General features: G+C 32.9%; 1 protein-coding gene across 3 annotated transcripts in view; it reads left to right on the top strand.

Moving 5' to 3' along the window:
• ADAMTS20 (ADAM metallopeptidase with thrombospondin type 1 motif 20) overlaps positions 1–18944 on the top strand; it is a 155727-nt gene that overhangs the window by 39207 nt on the left and 97576 nt on the right. For all 3 annotated transcript variants that reach the window (XR_013994018.1, XR_013994019.1, XM_081059853.1), the window contains exons 4-7: positions 8499–8746; positions 15503–15586; positions 16128–16252; positions 17643–17683. Coding sequence is in view for 1 of the 3 variants with exons in the window: in XM_081059853.1 (XP_080915979.1) it covers positions 8499–8746; positions 15503–15586; positions 16128–16252; positions 17643–17683 (498 nt within the window). In the remaining 2 variants the exon portion in view is untranslated. The remainder of the gene's footprint in view (positions 1–8498; positions 8747–15502; positions 15587–16127; positions 16253–17642; positions 17684–18944) is intronic.

Raw genomic sequence — 18944 nt, 5'->3', positions numbered from 1 at the left:
CTTTGTAAAATGCAAAGGGCTACACGGTTTCTCTTCTATACTCTTCAAGTGTAGAAGATAGGATACCAAAAGCTGGAAAGAGACAGCCAGTGCACATTCCTTACCGCTAAATAGAAATCTTAAAGGTTTTGAATTCATGAATGAATGTGTGCCTGTGTGCAACTCATGATCTATGCAAAAATCCTTGATTCATATTCTTAGGAAAATCTGCCTTACACGTCTTTAGAGCAAGCCCCACAGGTTGGCTTCTTGAGAATGTGGAAGAAGAAAAGATATTTACTCTGTAATATTTGACCAGTGTGTCCTATGCCCTGTCAGCACACAAACAAAAGGGAACTAGAATTCTTGCTAGGTATAGGATTAATGAAAGTAATTTGGGGGTTTTCAGTTCCTTCTTTTTTTTTTCTTTCAGAGCCAGTAGAGGGAAAGGATGGTACCAGATCTTTCTCAAGTCTGTGCAAGATAGAGCTAAATGCATTATATCCAAATCTTGGCTCAGCTCTATATTTCTGTAATACAAGAAGGACTAGACCTATATTTTCATAAATATTACTAACTAGCTCCTCTTTTAGTTTTGTAGGAGGCAGCACTTTCCATTATGATCCTGGCTACTAAATTCTTAACATTCTGCATGTATTACCACATGTGACCTTTAGGAGGGTCATGTGATGTAGAATTCCGATGTAATAATTGATATTGAGGAAATCTGAATTCATTTCTTTGTTATGCCACTTATTCAGCTGGTAGCTGATGAAATTTCATGTAACCTGTCACATGTCTGTGTTTTAAAATGTGCACTGTAATAGCAACTGATTCAGGGATGCAGTGAGGACGGATGATGTAATGATTCTTTGATGTTACAAGTTCCAGCCAGCCACAGGCAAATCCACCATCTTCTGCACATCTATTAGTCATAGGTGGGGTTCTAATGATTAACTTGTGGATGTTTTTGAAATAAAACTACAAAGTATTTTATAAGTCATGTTTCATAATTCCATAAGAGTGGTTGAGATTTCTAATAATATTGACAAATCATAGAGGGCCATAGATTTTCAGAAGTTTTTGTCAAAGCATTTTACTGTTTTAAAAACTTAATAGGTTCCAAATTGTATTTTATTATGTGACCGTGGGCAGTTTACTTAGCCTTCCTGTTCCTCACTTTCCTCCTTTATAAAAGGAGGATAATAGCACATACTTTGTAGAGTTGTTAATAGTAAAGAAATAACTTAGGTGAAGTGTACCAGTACTTTGTACATAGTAAGCACTCATTAACTGTTATATTTGTTATTGTCAATAGTAGTATTAGTAACAAAACTCAGTCTGGCAAAATAGGACATATAGTAGATATAGAAAATGGTTTAAACCAGAAGAAAACATAAGTTAGATTTAACAATATATCTGATATTGTCACTATTTCAAAACACACCAATTCTTTGAGCTGGGCATCTTGTTGGGCATTTAACAAGTGGTTTAAATGTCTCAATGGTCTAGAATATGCTTCATTTAATTTTACCCCCTCATATTTATAATAGGTAGTTATGTGTTATTGGACAAGTATGAAATTTGTTTCCTCATCTGGTCAAATACAGAGCATTACTATTCATTCCAGTCTGTACAGAAACTTGAGTAAATGTTGCACTTGATATTAGAAAAGTCAAAGGCAACCTCTTCACCTTTGAATTGCTACTTTTGTACGTTGCAATTAGAATTACACTTACTTTGAAGTTCTGGTCTGATAAACCTTTTGTCTTGTTCCTCAGTATATTCCTTTCTTCCATCTCATCCCTCTCTGTCTTCTTTTTTTCCATCTCCTTCCCAACTTTCCACCATCCTTCTTTTCTTCCTCTTCATCCTTTTTTGCTTCTTTTCATGAATATGTACCGAGCACTTACCAGGGCAGAATACATTGCTCAACAGTGTTCTCAGTCTTTAGAGAGTTCATAGCTTGATGGTGGTGGTGATGATGAGGTGTGTTTAACGAGGCTGGTGGGCAGGGGCTTGGACTTTGTTGTGTGGGCAGCGAAGATCCATGGAGATTTCTTGAATAAGGCTGAGATAAAAGGGATGTTCCTAACATCGAATCATTTTGGACATAAAAGAAGGATGAATAGGAGGGATAAGAGATGGAAGATGGTGGGGCCATTTGGGAAACTGTCTAATTTTGCATTTAGAGTTCTAATCTTCCAAGGTGAGAAAGACCTGAATGAGTTCAGAGGCAAGGACATTGTTCACAACAGGCTCAATACAATGAGCATTTTGAAGGAGAAATGGCAAAACTTGGTGAATAGATACAAAGGGAGAAGGAAGGATAAAGAAGAACCCAATGGTAGTGCGCAGTTTAGTGGGAGTTACGGATGCCAGGAGGTTATTCATATTAATAGAAATAGGGAAACTGGGACTAGGAGAAAAAAATGATGGATTCAGTTATGTATATTTTGTATACAAAAGGTACAGTTTTGTATATGAGGTGCTAGTCGGATATTCAAGTAGAATGATGGGTTTTTAATTTTACAATTTTTTTGACAAAACACAGATTCCTCTTTTTAAAATTTTTTTCTCCATCTATACAGTAGATATGTTAATGATTCTTTCTTCCCACAATGGTGAGAAGTGAATGAAGGAATGCAGGAAAACTTTAATAGATTGCTTACACCTAAAATAAGCAATCAGTTATATTAACTATTAATATTGTCATCAAGTCATTAAGCCAAAAGCATAGAGTTAGTTAAATTTGTAGTGTATTCCATTCTAATGTCAGATTCTAGCTCAGTTCCAGGCTACTGACGGAGAATTAAGGCTACATTTCAGGGTACCACTCTGATAGAATATAATTAGGAAACTTATTTCATGGATTGTAACTCTATTTAAAGTTAGCACATGATCCTACGCTAGCTTAAAAATATTTGTTCAAGCAGGCTAACCACAGTCTTGGTCTATGAGAGTAGCTGGTAGCTGTTTCATGCTAATGGGGGCATGCCAGATCCATGTTCATCAAAGAGCCCATCTACCATGAGACAAGGAACTCAAACATACTGCCCTCATTATCAAGTTCTTGCTGTAAAAAGATTGTCAGCTGAACTTCATAATGCATTGAACTGCATATGTAGAGGAACACAGATTCCCCAAACTAAGATAACTGGAATGTCCAGTTTCTTTTCTTTTTAAAATTTTTCTATTTTAAATAAATGCAGGTCCATTTTTTAATTCTATTGATCAGATGTTTTAAAAAATTGGTCAGAGGAGTTTTTTCCCCCAGGTGTGAGACATTCAAGTAGAATTATGCGTTTCTAATTACATTATTGTTTAAAAACTTTTTAAGTTCATATTTTATATGGATTAAATTTTAACAATCTCTTTGCATTCTACAATGCACTATGCTATTATAAGGGTTCTATTCACTAATGTAATTTTCAGTATGTTATGTTGTAGTGGGCAACGTTGCATAATGTTCATGATTTGATGGTTTGGTTTGGTCTAAATTAGTTTTATGTTATAATACTCTTGTTATTAATAACGGACAAGACATCATTTTAGCATTTGACTTGATGGAACATAAATAGAAAGACAAGCATTGCATAGAAATGATGTAATTGAATTGGCAAATAAGCTTTGAATAATGCCCATTTATTTAGGGTATCTGGAAAGGTCACTTTATCATCATGGGTTACACTTCTTAAGTATAAATATCAGGAAAAGGTAATGAGATCAAATGGTTAGCCTATAAAATAGTTATAGATGCTTTTAAAAAATACTGTAATTTTAAAAATTATAGTAGTAAAATAATTTAATTGTAATGATTTAAAAGGTCCTGAGATGTTAAAGAGTTTGATAGTTTTCCTATACCACTGTTCAGTTACTCCTGTTTAATACAGCCAATGTTAAGTGTATATTTCCATAACTTCTTGCCTATATACATTTTTATGAATATATATTTGTATACTTTGTGAAAGTTTTTATAAAAATAGGATCATTGTATACATATTACAATGCCACTTATGTTTTTTATTTGAAAATGTCATGGACATTTTTCTGTATCAAAACACATAGACCTAATTTATTTTTTTCAATAGCTGCATAGCATTCCATTAATCAGTTATTCCTGTGTCAAAGATTGTTAGTTTAAAAAGTTTTAAATTGAATCTCTTGGATGTTTTTAATTATAAAAGCCATTCATCAAGGAATGATATATAATATGTAGCATCTTTCAAGTCTAGTAGGCCACAGAACCTTCATTATTTGTTTTTTCATAGAAAGCGTATTCTAAAATAATGAGTGACAGATAGTATTTTTATTTTTCGTTAAATTTATTGGACTGACATTGCTTAATAAACTTATGTAGATTTCTTATCAAAGAAGTCCGGCAGAAAAGTTTATCATTGTCTAATTTAGCATTTACTTATTTGACCATGATATTCTCTCATTTAGCTTCTACTAATATCCTATGTGTAGCTATGGATGCTGTTCTAGAATATTTATTCCATAGAACCTGTAGTTTAAAAAAAAATGAATGAAGACCAATTATTATCTGAGCAATGATGGTAAGTGTAAGGCTTTAGAAAGTAATCACAATAAAATACTTGAAATGTATTTTAGTACTGACAGAAAGATTAAGGCAACAAATGCATTTTGTGCAACAGTCTGACACATCTTCTGAAATCGTTCATCATGCCTTCAGCAATTGCATGAGGTAAAATTGGTTGGTGCTTTCAAACCACAAGGCTGACCTGTGTTTTTGCTTTTTAACATGAATGCTTTTTCTTCTCCAGCACTGTGAATAAAGTTTCAAAAGTTTCTTAGGGTGTACACATAGTAGGAAAAAAAAGCCATTCATCTTCAAAATCAGATCAAAGGAATGAAAAAAACTTTCTAATAATTCATAGTGTATATTTCATTTTACTGTTTTACTGTTTTAGTTAACAATACTGAAACAATAGCAGTTGATAGGAATGAGAGATGTCATAGTGTTTTAATAGCAATTAGTTTTGTATGTTACTACTTTTATATTGTTAGTAATATTTGTCATGAATATGAACCAATATGAAAGATATGAACTATAGGACTTGGACAACAACCCATATGCAACAACATAATTCTCCTAACTGCCCTTCCATTTTGTCCACCTGCCTCCCCTCACCTCAGGCGACCATCATTCTAAATCCATTTGTCATCGCCTTGCTTTCTTCTTATGTAGTTTATTGTATCCATATGTATTGGAAAAAGTATATATTTTTATTTTTGCTTTTAAACTACATAAAAATGTTGCATTTAATTTTTATCACTTTTACTTAAAGTGACAAGATTCATACTGTCTTGTGTTGATCAAGTGTGAAATTAGTTTTCTTCTAAATTAAATTATTTTGACAGTTCTATAGACTATTATTTCATTTGCTATGGAGATTAAACTCTTGATATCTATATTGATAACATTGTATTTGTTCTTAAATATTGGTTCCCTCTCTTTTTTTCCTTTGACCTTCATTGTCAAACAACATCTTTTAGTAGTTAAAACCACTGACTCTGGAACTAGATCCCCAGGCTTCGAATCCCAGATGTGCTACTTATTATTTTTTTTAAATTAATTGGATTCATTGGGGTGACAATTGTTAGTAAATTTACATAGATTTCAGGTGTACAATTCTGTATTACATCATCTATAAATCCCATTATGTGTTCACCACCCAGAGTCAGTTCTCCTTCCATCACCATATATTTGATCCCCTTTACCCTCATCACCCACCCCCCACCCCCTTACCCTCTGGTAACCACTAAATTACTGTCTGTGTCTATGAGTTTTTGTTTCTCATTTGTTTGTCTTGTTCTTTTGTTGTTTTTGGTTTATATACCACATATCAGTGAAATCATAGTGTTCTCTGCTTTTTCTGTCTGACTTATTTCACTTAGCATTATACTCTCAAGATCCATCTATGTTGTCACAAATGTTCCTATATCATCTTTCCTTAACGCCGAATAGTATTCCATTGTGTATATGTACCACAACTTCTTTATCCATTCATCTATCGAAGGACATTTTGGTTGTTTCCATGTCTTGGCCACCGTAAACAAAGCTGCAATGAACATTGGAGTACACGTGTCTCTATAGAGAAATGCTTTCAGATTTTTTGGGTAGATACCCAGGAGATGTGCTACTTATTAATTAATATGTGACTGGATTTTATTAACCCATTTCTATAAGACTTTTGTTTTTTGGTAGGCAAACTTAAACCATTCACCTTTATGACAAAAAGTGATCTATTTAGTTTTTTGTTTGTTTGTTTTTTGTTTTTGTTTTTCCTGCTCGCTATCCTGCTGAGCTAGTTGTTTTGTACTCACCTTTGTGTTTTTTTTTTTTTAAATTAGTTTCAGGTGTACAAAACAATGTAATAGTTACACATTTATCATGAAGTGATAATCCCCCTACCCCAATCTACTATCCCTCTGACATCGTTCCTTTTATTTTCACTTTTATTTTCACTTTTCAGCTCCATCAATGATCAACTGTGTGAGTTCCTTAATCTCTGATTGTTGTAGATCCCTCATCTATAAAATGGAAGTAACAATAGTACTTATCTCACATGGTACTGTTAAATGAGTTAATACAAATAGATTTACCAGAAATATACTTGGCTTACAATAAACAATATGTGTTTGGTGTTATTTATATTTTATATTAATGATGCTCTAATGTTGTCTTTTCCCCCTATTTCCTTACTTTTGCTGATTTTAAAAAACATTCCCCCCCTTCTAAAATTGAAAATTCTGCTGAGTATCTGTTTTCCTTTGGTAATTTGCTTATTTTTGAGTTATATATGCACACTTAGGTATTAAGATTTTAAAGTATATATATGTGTGTGTGTGTGTGTGTGTGTGTGTGTGTGTGTATGTATATATATATCCCTTTTGCACTAAGCTATGTGATTGATACCAGTTTCCTTCTCCCTCACTGAAATTTTCCGAAGTGAATATGCCAGTTTTCACTGTTACCTCTCACTGTATGAGAGGTTCAGGTGCCCCACATTATATTACCATGCCTTGTTTTGTCAATATTTTTCATTTTAGCCATTTAGGTGGGTATATAATCACAATTTATTGTGTATAATTGCATTTCCTTGATTATATCAATAATCTTTTGGCACTGTTTCATACATTTATTCCTTCTAAGTTTTGTCTTTTGTGAAGTATTCAAATCTCCCTTATTTTTATTTGTCTTTTTTCTTATTGATTTGTAAGGATTAATTACATAACCTCTATATAAGCCCTTTATTGTTTTTATATATATTGCAAATATCTTCTACTACTTAATGGTGTTTTATGTTGAACACAATTTGGTCTTAATTTCGTCAAATGAATAGTTTCTGTGTTTTTTTGTGTGTGTGTGTCCTAAGGAATCCTATCCTTTCCTTCCTTCCTTCCTTCTTTCCTTCCTTCCTTCCTTCCTTCCTTCCTTCCTTCCTTCCTTCCTTCCTTCCTTCCTTCCTTCCTTCCTTCCTTCCTTCCTCTCTCTCTCTCTCTCTTTCTCCTTTTCTCTCTCTCTTTCTCTTTCTCTTTCTTTCTTAACGAATATCATGAAGGTGTTCTGTTACAGTATCTTCTAAAAACCTCATGGAACAAGTTTGGGATTGTTTCATCTTTTTTAGTTCTTAAAGAAGTATTTTAAAAAATAGTGTTCTTTAAATATTTACTGGTATTTATTGATGATGATCGCTGAGGTCAGAGTTTTTTGGAGAAGAATTGATTAGGATTCAATTTTTAAAAAGTTATATATGTATTTAAGCTTTATAATTCTTTACGGGTCAGTTTTGATTAAGATATATTTTTTCAGAAATGTTGTAGAACACATGTCTTCTAAATTTGTTTGTATAAAGTTGCTTATAATTGTTAATGTCCATAAGATCCTGATATTGGCTGTTTTTTTTCTTATTTTTTTATTGATTAATTCCTCCAGAATTGAATCTTAAACTTGAAGTTTATATATTCTTTTGTTCTAGAGACATTTTTCCCTGTGCTACGTTATTTTCTTCATCTTGTCTTCATTCCAGTTTGGAGTTCTTATTTGTTCTATTATTTTAACCCTCACAGAGCCATCGATTCTGGCTTTGTCAGTCTGACTCCTTCAGTTGGCTGTCTTTCTAGTGGGACTAAAACTCTAGGAAATGATACGTGCATGCCATTGGTAAATGGAGGGACAGACTTACCTATTGAGAAAAACATAGGGACTCCTTGACTTTATTTTCTATTGAGTGGTTAATGTTTGTTAATAGCCATCACTGTTAAAATAAGACTTAATACAGTTTTGTTAGTGTCTTATGAAAATCTGAACATCTTAATATGAATAGTGATGCTTATGAAAATGCTGTATAGCACTGTTTTAAATAATAAATTTGTGTCCTCTGTTCCACATTGGAAGCAGATGTGTAAGTATTAAATATTTTTAACTATTTTGTGTCACAGTTTTAGTCACAAAATTTAATGACTCCACCTTCTATTCTTTTTGTCCCCAGAAAGTCAAATAAAGAAAACCACTGTACACTTTCAGAACTACAGCAACATGAATGAAGATCTTAATATAAAGAAGGAATACCCTTCAAAAAATGCATCACTGGAAAATGAAAGAAGTCAATTACATTCCAGGAAAAAACGTTTTTTATCATATCCAAGATATGTGGAAGTTATGGTTACAGCTGATGCTAAAATGGTTCATCATCATGGACAGAATTTGCAGCACTACGTCCTAACTCTAATGTCAATTGTAAGTAAATTTAACAAGTTCTTTGTATTTCCTATAATGTTTGACATAATATTTTTCTCACATTTAATTAAAACAAACAAACAAACAAACAAAAATGTTTCCTGAAACTCTAGATGTAAGCGAATTTTATCTAGCTTTAAGGCAAAAAAGAATTCATTGAGATTCAGTTTAGTTAGATGTATAGCAAGTATCCCATTCTGTTACTTGGACAATTTTCTAAAACATTTTAAAATGTCTGAAACCAGTCATAGAAAATGCTTGAATGAGTTATTTCATCACTTGAATGGCTTCTGCCCCCTAGCGACAGGGAAGGTCCTAGTAGCATTGATGTTTTGCCCTTTAAATCTGAATTTTAAAACTGGACCCTATTTTAGCACAAAGAGGAGGGGCTATTATTTTTACTACTGACCCAGGGGCCAAATCAGAAATTAGGACTCATGATACTTTAAGTTATACAAGTATTTATGGGGATAAAAGCATAGGCTGTTACTAACAGAGCTGCTTTAGCAAATTTGTGATATAAAAATCACAGTGGCTATAAGAGTGATGTTTCTATCTCTGCTGAGCAGTGGTGGTGCCAGTATCCATAGAACAAAATTCTAGTGCCAGTGAAGAGCACCTGTTCTGTGTTAGTGGTCACACTCTCTATGTGATAGCTACACACACACACACACACACACGTATATACGTGCATACACTCATGTATCTACTGTCTGGGTCATTCTGGATTTAGGCCTGCTATAACTAAAAACCCCTTTCCCCCCTTTATACTCAGAAGTGTCCCGGTTTAGTTGATGAGTTATGTGGTCACCTATTTATGCAGGTTCAGTATAATGGAACATAGTTCATGGTTGAAACACATTTATTCACATATAGGGAATTCAGGCCCACTTGGTTGAAAAGACTTGGCCAGGACATATCTGTAGGCCACTGGCAATTTTCCTTAGCTAGGAATCCCCACATAAGTTCATTGTGACTTTGAAGATCCAAGACCCTTTTATTTTCCTTACTCGTAACATTTTATCTTAAATTCTTATACGTGTTAAGAATGCATGGTCTTTTTTGCCTAAACATAGTGTCTGGTACAAAGTGTCTGACATTCAATGAATAGTTATTGAAAAGAAAAAAAAATGAATGGGTAGGTAATTAAAGTAGTACTTTTTTTCGTAATGCATGACATTGTAATAGACCAAAAAAAAAGCTGCTCCAAAATGATTTTCTGAAATGTGTGTAATATAGACACTTGTTTTGTTTACTTAAATCAAATTTTAAAAATGACAGTAGAGCAATACATAGAAATTTATCCCGATAACGCTTTTTTACTTCTGAATCTGAGTAATTACCTAGATATGTAATTAGGTAATTATCTAGATGTGGGTGTGGCATGCTCATTATGAAGGGATTCTAATGAGAACACAAACATGGAGGATGTCAATTGATACGTAGGAAATTGCATCAGTTATGTGGAACACTGTGGGATAAACTTTGCAGTTTTAAATGGTTAAAGGAAATGATGTTAAGAAAGTTGGGGAGGCGGGTAGCGAGAGAGTAAAGAAAATACTAGATTTTGAAGCATGTTAAATGATACATAACTCTGGTATCAATGCTTTGGAAATACTGACTAGTGGGAGTAAAGGAACACGAATAAGTTTCCAAGGGTAATTGGAATAGCTACATGCAGTTTTGGTGATAATGCCATCCTCAGAAAAGTTTTATTATCTGTGTCTTACACTAAAAATCAATAAAATCACAGCTTAGAAGACACTGTGACATGCCTTGAGATAATTGAAGTTGTCCATGGGAGTTTTCAAGCCAGAGTTCAGCAAGGGTAGAGCAGACTTTTTTGACTTTGTGGAAAATAAATCTACTGAGTTTGCTTGAAACAACAGACCAATGTATGCATATATCATTTCCTAGAGTTTTAGTCCCACTAGGAGAGCCAATGTCCAGTGAAGACAGGATGTTTGTAGATGCAGTCAGCTGTTTTGTGGTAAGTTTTTATCCACAGGGAGATAGATACCACAGCAAGGTTGAGGAAGAGGAAAGCATTCCAAATATAGATGGGGTAGCAAGGAAAATTTAGGGGGGCAAGTCTCTCTTTTGAGGTGGTTTAGGTTCTATATGCTTTCTCCTTCAAAAGTAAAATTTCAGATGACCTCTAAATTACCTGGGTTTAGTGCTTTCTTTTTTCTTTCATTGAAAGAATGTTCAGGTAAGAATATAGGAAAGTTAGCAGACTTTTGCATTCTGTACATCTATTGTTTTTTTATTAGTGAAACACTGTGATCACAGCAATGTTTGAAGATATAAAAAAGTTAAAGGTGAAAGGAAACTTGAGAAAGAGTGACACTTTTCTTGCTTTTCCTGGGGCTTTCAAAGTCTTTTGTCTCTGGAAACCCTCAGTGTCGGGCAAACTGGGACAGTTGCTCACACTACATAGAGATTGTAAAATCCAGTCCAGCTTGTTTTATCTCCACTTGTGAAGTCCATTTCTAAAATTGCTTAAAGAGGTAAGAGGATTGCTGTCTCCACCTAAGTGTCCCCAGATGTTAGTAGCTGAGGAAGGGGTCAGTTCAAGTATGGCATATTTTGTCCTAATTTTTAAGAAGGCATTAACTGCTTTTATTCAAACATACACTCAGGATATTGATAATGTTCTCGGTCATAGTAATTTAGGAAAGAGATAAGAAAATGCGATTTCGACTTAGAATATGATTGAGAGCCATTTAAAGAAAAGTTCAAAGTGATGAAAAAGAATTTCTGTGTGTTGAGCTTCAGATATAAGGGGGAAATTGCCGAATGCTTTCAGCATTGAACAAATGAATAATGTACATACTTTAGAGAGAAAATTATCCTTACCCATCCTGCACAAAGTAAGCAATTGTTCTATCTTACAGTTTTTCTTTGCTTTTAACAATTTAACAAAGTGTCTGCGTGTGTGTGATTTAATTCACTTTTTAGAGTGCTTTGCTCATAAAAAGTAGCTTAGTGATCTCCATTCAAAAGGTTTTCAAATTAACATTAAAATTAGCTGGGAAGAACACAGTTGCAGTGTGCAGTATATTTAATGAAATAAATGTGTTAAATGAGCAGTGATGTTCAATTATTTGCTATTCTAAAGCTATATCCTTAGAGAATTTAAGTGACATTATAGCATTAAAATGGCATTTACATATGCATTATTAAACTACCAAGGTATGTATAAACCAAGGCAATTACTTTCTTCAACTGATTTATGTTGATAGTCGATGACTTTTTAATAAGCCTTGAAAATATGTATTATGTCAGAAACCTCCACAATATATTGTGCTTACAAAGGTTTGACTTTATAATAGTCATCTTACAGATTTAATGTAAACTTAAGGAGCATCACGTGATACTCAGGAATCATCCCTATTTATTAAAACATTACTATTATGTAGAAGCATTTATTAACTAAAAACCCTCACTTGCATTACACTGACTTAATAACATTGCTTCCAATTCTTTGAGTTGCTTTTACTGATGTTATTCAGGATAGGGATAACTTTCAACCACACTAAAATAAAAATGATTTACTTTCATACTTTATGACTGTTTATGTTAGATTTTCCTTTCTTCACAAAAATAAAAACTAATGATTTACTTTCATACTTTATGACCATTTATGTTACATTTTCTTTTCTTCAACTCAGTGTCTGCTTATTCTTAATTCTTTGCATGTATTTACTTTGTACATATGTGGAATGTCATCCTTTTCTAACTTAAAAACAGAAAGGTCTTTCTGACAGGAGTAGTGATCTTTGTAAACAAAATTTGTTCGCTTGTTAAAATCAGTTTTTTATAGATGACGTGGAAGGTAAAGGTGGTCAACAGGTAAAAACTTCCAGTTACAAGATAAATTAGTTCTGGGGATGTAAGGTATAGCATGGTGACAATAGTTCTGTACTGTATATTTGAAAGTTACTAAGTGTAGATGTGAAAAGTTCTCATAAAAAAAAATAAAAAACTTGTAACTGTGTGGTGATAGATATACCTTAACTTACTGTGATAATCATTTTGCAATAAATACATTTAGCAAATCATTGTGTTATACTCAAAACTAATACAATCTTTAAAATTAAAAAAAAGGCTAAATTACTATTTAAAAAATAGTAAAAATGATTTAAAAAAATGAAGGCATCCTCTAAACATGTCATGTGTGAACATTTGCTGAAACTATATAGAAATTACCTCGAAATGGTTGGTTAGTTAATGGTGATAGTAACTTTTTTCATGCTTTGATTGAAGTGTATTTTGCCTAGAATTTTTCTGAAAATATTTGAGCAATATAATTCGTGTGATTTCTTTACCTTTTGCTAAATATCTATGAAGTAATGCTTACTATTTTAAGACATGTAAAGAAACATGAAGTTTATATGCCAGGGAAACACACTTAAAGAATAAAAGATTAAATACATTTTAAATCAATAAAAATTCTAATACCTAGTAATCTAAAATGTGATTACAGTGATATATGACAATATTACATGGTCATGAGGTCATCCATCTGCCTGATTCACAATTCAACTTAAATGAATAGTTAGTTATTCAATAAAATCACCTTTAAACATTCAAGTAAACGAAAAGGTACATATATTGATTATAAGCACAAACTATAGAGGTCTGTACCTAAAGCAATAGAAGGTGTATACAATTAAACGAGCAAGATGGTCTTTTTAATTAAAGAAACCTCATTTTAATATAAAAGCAAATATCAATCTGAGGGTTTTTTGGGGGTATGTGTGTACAGAATTATTTAAATTGAACCATCTCTTTTTGTATTCTTTACCCCCAGAAGAATGAGTCTTTTAGCGGTATAGCTCATGAATTTTATCTAGTAAGCAATAGAGTGTTTGACAGGCAGATATTAGTAAATATTTCAAAAAATAATGAAACTGATGTTCTTAGATACTTTGCTTTACATTTGGGCATACTATGATAACTAATTTGAAATACATGAACTAAAACTAATATTATGTGTAACGTATGCCTTTTATTCTGAAAAAGATTTATAAGTAGTAATAACTACCATTGATCCCTATGACCCAAGGCCCTGATCTAAATACTTTTCGTACGTCATCTCATTTAATACTTGTAGCAGCCTAATAAGTAGTAAGTATTATCACAAAGTGGCAGTTAGAATTTGAACCTGGGTCTGTTAAAGTTAGAAGGCCATGCTTTATACCATTACCCGTATTGCATAATAATTACTTGAATTACCTTTTCCCTAACATTACACTTTAAGGAAATTTTGCAGTAGTAATATATTTAAAACCATACTGTCAGAACACTGGGAATATATTTCCAAATTCCTCTCACCTGATAGGTTGGTCACTTTTCAATAAAAGTGCAGCATCAGTTTCCTCCTGAAACTGAAAATATTTTTGGGGTTTTATATTTTATAGAGAACATTATAATAGCTAGATTGTCGTTTGTAGTCAACATATTTGGAGCAGTGAGTAGAGATATTAGCCATTTAGATAGTTCATAGAACTTTAAGTTCTTTTCTCTGGCATACTGGGAATGCATGACCACCTGAGACATAGAAGTCTTCACAACTGTTTTATTTTTAGGGGGAAAAGCCTTGTGCACATGTCTGAGGTGCACTGCTTACTTTGTAATTTGACTTAGAAAAGCATCTACTTTTAAACTCACAGAATCAAAGTATAACTCTGAAGTCACAAATATGGGTATACTTTGTTTTCTACCATAGATATATTTTTAAAAGTTGTATGGAAAATAAATATTTATCAATTCAGCTATAGATTTCCACAACTCTCATTTTAAAGGGAACAATACTGCAGTGTTAACAGACCTGCTTGAAATCACCCATCATCTGATTGGCTCAGTCTTAACTTACAACCCCACTGGAGCGACCACTGCTCTTGCCAAAAAATACCACCCCCAAAGCCAAAGGCAGGTAGAGATGATAAATCTGTACTTATGGATGCTCAGTGAAAACCATCGGAAAGGTGCGAGAATGTGTAAGTCCGTGCTGACCCTGCAGTGTTAGCATTTCCAGAGATGCCTTTAGCTCTGGTGCCGGCGGTGCTGTGTGTGGCACTGGAAGCTGCAGCAGCAGTCATGCTGTTCATTGTGCTGAAACACTTGGGCTGATGGAATGAGGGTTCCGCTACTGGTACTTCTAGCAAATTGTAAGCTCCATATTGTGTGTGTGTGTGTATGCATGCATATATATATATATATATATGCATGCATACACACACACACACACACATATATTTTTAGAGATTTGTGAGCACATACATTCTGGATCATGACACAGAATTAAGTGAATTATTTGCTGAATCATCCAGGATAGTATTTTCCAAGCTCTAATGCGTGTTCAGTTTCCTTGTGGATCTTGTTAAAATGCGGGGGGGGGGGGGGCTGAGATGCTGCATTTCTAAGCAGCTCTAGGTGATATAGGTGCTGGTAATCCATGGATGGATTTCAGTAGCAAGGGTTAGGATATTGGTTCTCAAAGTTGGCTTCATACTGGAATCATCAAAAAAAAATAAGGAATTATAAATATTGATGTCTGGGCCTCAACCCTAGAGATTCTGACTTAATTGGTAAGGGATGTGGCCTGAGCATTGGGATTTGTGGAAAGTTCCCTACGAGAGTCCAATGTGCAGCTAAATTGGAGAATTGATGCTCTTGGACTGGTTTTAATTTACTTTTGAGAAGCAATATTCATTTTTGGTATCTAATCCTACGGTTTTTTCCTTGCAGGTTGCAGCAATCTACAAGGACTCAAGTATTGGAAATCTTATAAACATAGTAATTGTAAAATTAATTGTAATTCATAATGAACAGGTAAGAAACAGTTCTAAATTAGTAATCTTAGTTGTAGTAGGCTTCTAGCACAACTATATTAGTATATAGATCACAAAAATCTTATTAGAAATGAGATATTTTAAAAATTGGTGTTTAAAAAATTTGATTTGCAAAGGAGTGAGATTAACCTTTCTTGTGGTGATGGAAATAAAATGGAATAATAGCACAGGAAATGACAAGCATTAATAAACAATTTAAAAATTCAAGGTTAGAAACATCTATGGGTTTACTTTTTGTAATTCTACTGTTGAAAGATTTAAAATATGGTAATTTTTAGAAAGTAGTTTTTTGATCCTAAATATTGGAAAGTTTTATTGAGAAAGTCTAATTAGATTCCATTTTGATCATAACGTTCTAAATATTGCTAAAATATTTGAGATACGAGGGAGAAATAATGCCACTTCATTTGCCTGTGAAAATGCTATTTGGTAAATTGCATAGATGCTGAGAAGCTTTGAAGGAAAAGAGGCCATGAATGTTTTGTCGTAGTATTGAATTGAGTATTTTTTTGTGTGTGCAGGAAGGACCAGTCATCAGTTTTAATGCAGCTACCACGTTACGCAACTTTTGTTTATGGCAACAAACACAGAATGTTCTTGATGATACTCACCCTTTCCACCATGATACTGCTGTTCTTATCACTAGGTACAGTTTTATAAAAATGACCCTTCTAGCTGCAGTTGTTTACCCCTTTTCTGCGTGATCACTGACACTTCTTGATACCTTAATTCTTTATCCATTATATACACTAGTGTTCTATAAGAACTTGTATTACAAAAAATACTATTGAAGAAAATCATTCTCCTTTCAGACTGGAACACTAGTTGATTCCTTAGGAAGTTAGCAGTATTAGGTCGTGAAGTAATGGTTTGACCTAAATGTAATAATTACCTTATTACATTAGTGACAGAATTAGGAAAAATAGTTAGAAATTAACAAAGTTGTGGAACTGAGAACAGGTGTTATTTATTCCCCCCTAGATCACTTGGAAAGAAGAACTCTTGAATTTATTTGGTTGTCTAATAAAATGGTCCTACTTTAAAAAATATGTATCTGTTTCTTGTTTCGATGCTCAATGCAAGGGCTGCTTTGCTAGGGTTTTTCCTCAAACTTATATGACTATATGGAAAACAGCTTCTGCTTTATAGAATGATTATCCATTTTACAAGTACCACTATACATTGTTTTTCACACCTTTATTTCAGCAACACTGATGCTACCAGAATATTTAGATCCTAGGTTGGTTGTTTTTTTTTTATTTTATTATTATTTTTTGGGGGGGTGGTCTGTTGATCAAAGGAAATAAATCTCTCACTTGAGGGTCAGACTTGGAGAAATCTCAGCTTTCTAGAATCCTGAAATAAAAACCTTTAGTTCATATACAACTGGGCACATAAAGTCCATGTGCTTTATCTCTTCGGAAAACTGAAGCAGATTTGACTTAAATTTATACAAAGTATTGTATTATCAGCCCATGGTTCTGCCCTGGATTTTTGTAGTTAGATACCAAGCAGCAGAAACTGGGGATAACAGATTAAAGATAGGAGGAGGAAAAGGGCTACAAGAGACCATGAGGGAAGAGACAAGAGAACTGTCAAATTGAATGGTTAAGGATCAAATAATGCAGAAGCAGAAAACCTTAACCAACTTGATAGCATCTGAGAACATTATTTTGCAGCAGAGATTAATTGCTGAGGCTCATAATAACATTGAGATATTAAGAAAAGAGTAAATTATTTTACATATTACTGCATAAGTAAAGGCAGAGACGTTAAAAATACACTTAGAAGGCTTTTCATTGGACCTGGTTAAGCTTCAACTATTTATAGTAATCACTTTTATATAGCACCCATTGTTTATTGATAAACACAAATGGTGCATCAGTCTAGATTTAAATTTATTGAGAGGTTAAGAACTGGATTTTAGAAGTCAGTTTTGGTAACAGTCACATCATAGTTAAAGCTTCTTTATTTTGTTTCGACTTGTTGCAAAAATATTTTCTGAAAATGCTTCAAAATATATCTTTTGTTTTAAGGGAAGACATTTGTGGAGCTACAGAGAAATGTGACACATTAGGTAAGTTATTTTGTGAATTAAATATGGCCTATATAATTGTTTAATGAATTAAGATAATGTTTAGATTATTTTCCTTTTACATTTTAATCATTTTGATCTGTTGTCTTGATTATAATTATAGTTGTCGTTATTATTTGATTCTGCTTCTGTAAGTATCAATTGCTGCACAAAGCTTGACATATTTTAGTGTTTTATTATGTAATATTTTATTCATACCAAATAACACATAATAACCTCTATGCAAATTTAAAGGAAGTAATAAAATGAATAACCATGTATCCACCATCAGATTTAAGAGCTATAACTTTATCGGTACTATTGTATGTTCTGTGCCAAGTCCTTATTGTATTTCCTTACATTTCCCCAAGAGCTGGCCAGTACCATGAATTCTGTATGTGTTAGTTTCTTCCATATTTTGAAAAATGCATTTAGTACATATGTATGTGTTCCTAAAAGAAACTTTTTGGTTTTGCTTCTTTTTGAACTTTGTACTTAACAGTTCACACATTTTTGCTTCTGTGTAATATTATTTTATCCATGGTTCACATGTCCTATATCCTGTCAGTGGATATTTGGACTGATTACAACTGTGTTCTATTATTGACTTTACCGTAAGAGCTAAGGCATATTCTTATGATTAGAATTTAGCAAATGTGCTAATTAGAAATAAGCAAATGCGCTAATTTTCAACTGTATAAGATTTACCAAATTATTTTCTAAAGTGGTTGTATCAGTTTAACCTTTATAAGTAGTCCATCAAAATTCCTTTTGATTATATTCCTATCAACACGAGATATCTTCAGATTTCTCATTTTTGCCAATCTAAATGTAATATATTTCATTTCAGTAGTAATTTTCAGTTCCATGATTACTAATAAATTTGAGCATCTTATCATATATTTATTGGACACCTCTTTTTCCTTTTCTGTGAGGAAGAAATGAAAGAAACATTGTATATTTTTCTGGTGTGGTTTGTCATTTTCTTACTGCTTTTTAGGTGTTCTTTGTAACTTCTTCATACCAAACCATTTTTTAGGTTATATGTATTGTAAATATATTTTTTAAAATGTGTTGTCTTCATGGTGTGTGTGTGTGTGAAAATGTATAATGTAGCTGAATTTTAGGGTTAGCCATTTTGTATCTTACTTAAGAAACTCTTCTACAACTCAAAGTCTAAACATATCCTGTTTTCTTATAAATGTTTAAAAATTTGTTCGTTCACATTTATATCTCTAAACCATTTGGAAACTTTTTAAAAATA

The sequence above is a fragment of the Rhinolophus hipposideros genome (genome assembly GCF_964194185.1).
Source record: "Rhinolophus hipposideros genome assembly, chromosome: 9".
In the NCBI taxonomy this organism is placed as follows: Eukaryota; Metazoa; Chordata; class Mammalia; order Chiroptera; family Rhinolophidae; genus Rhinolophus; species Rhinolophus hipposideros.
The sequence above is the reverse complement of the archived record's forward strand: the minus strand, read 5'-3'. Positions and strand labels throughout refer to the sequence as shown.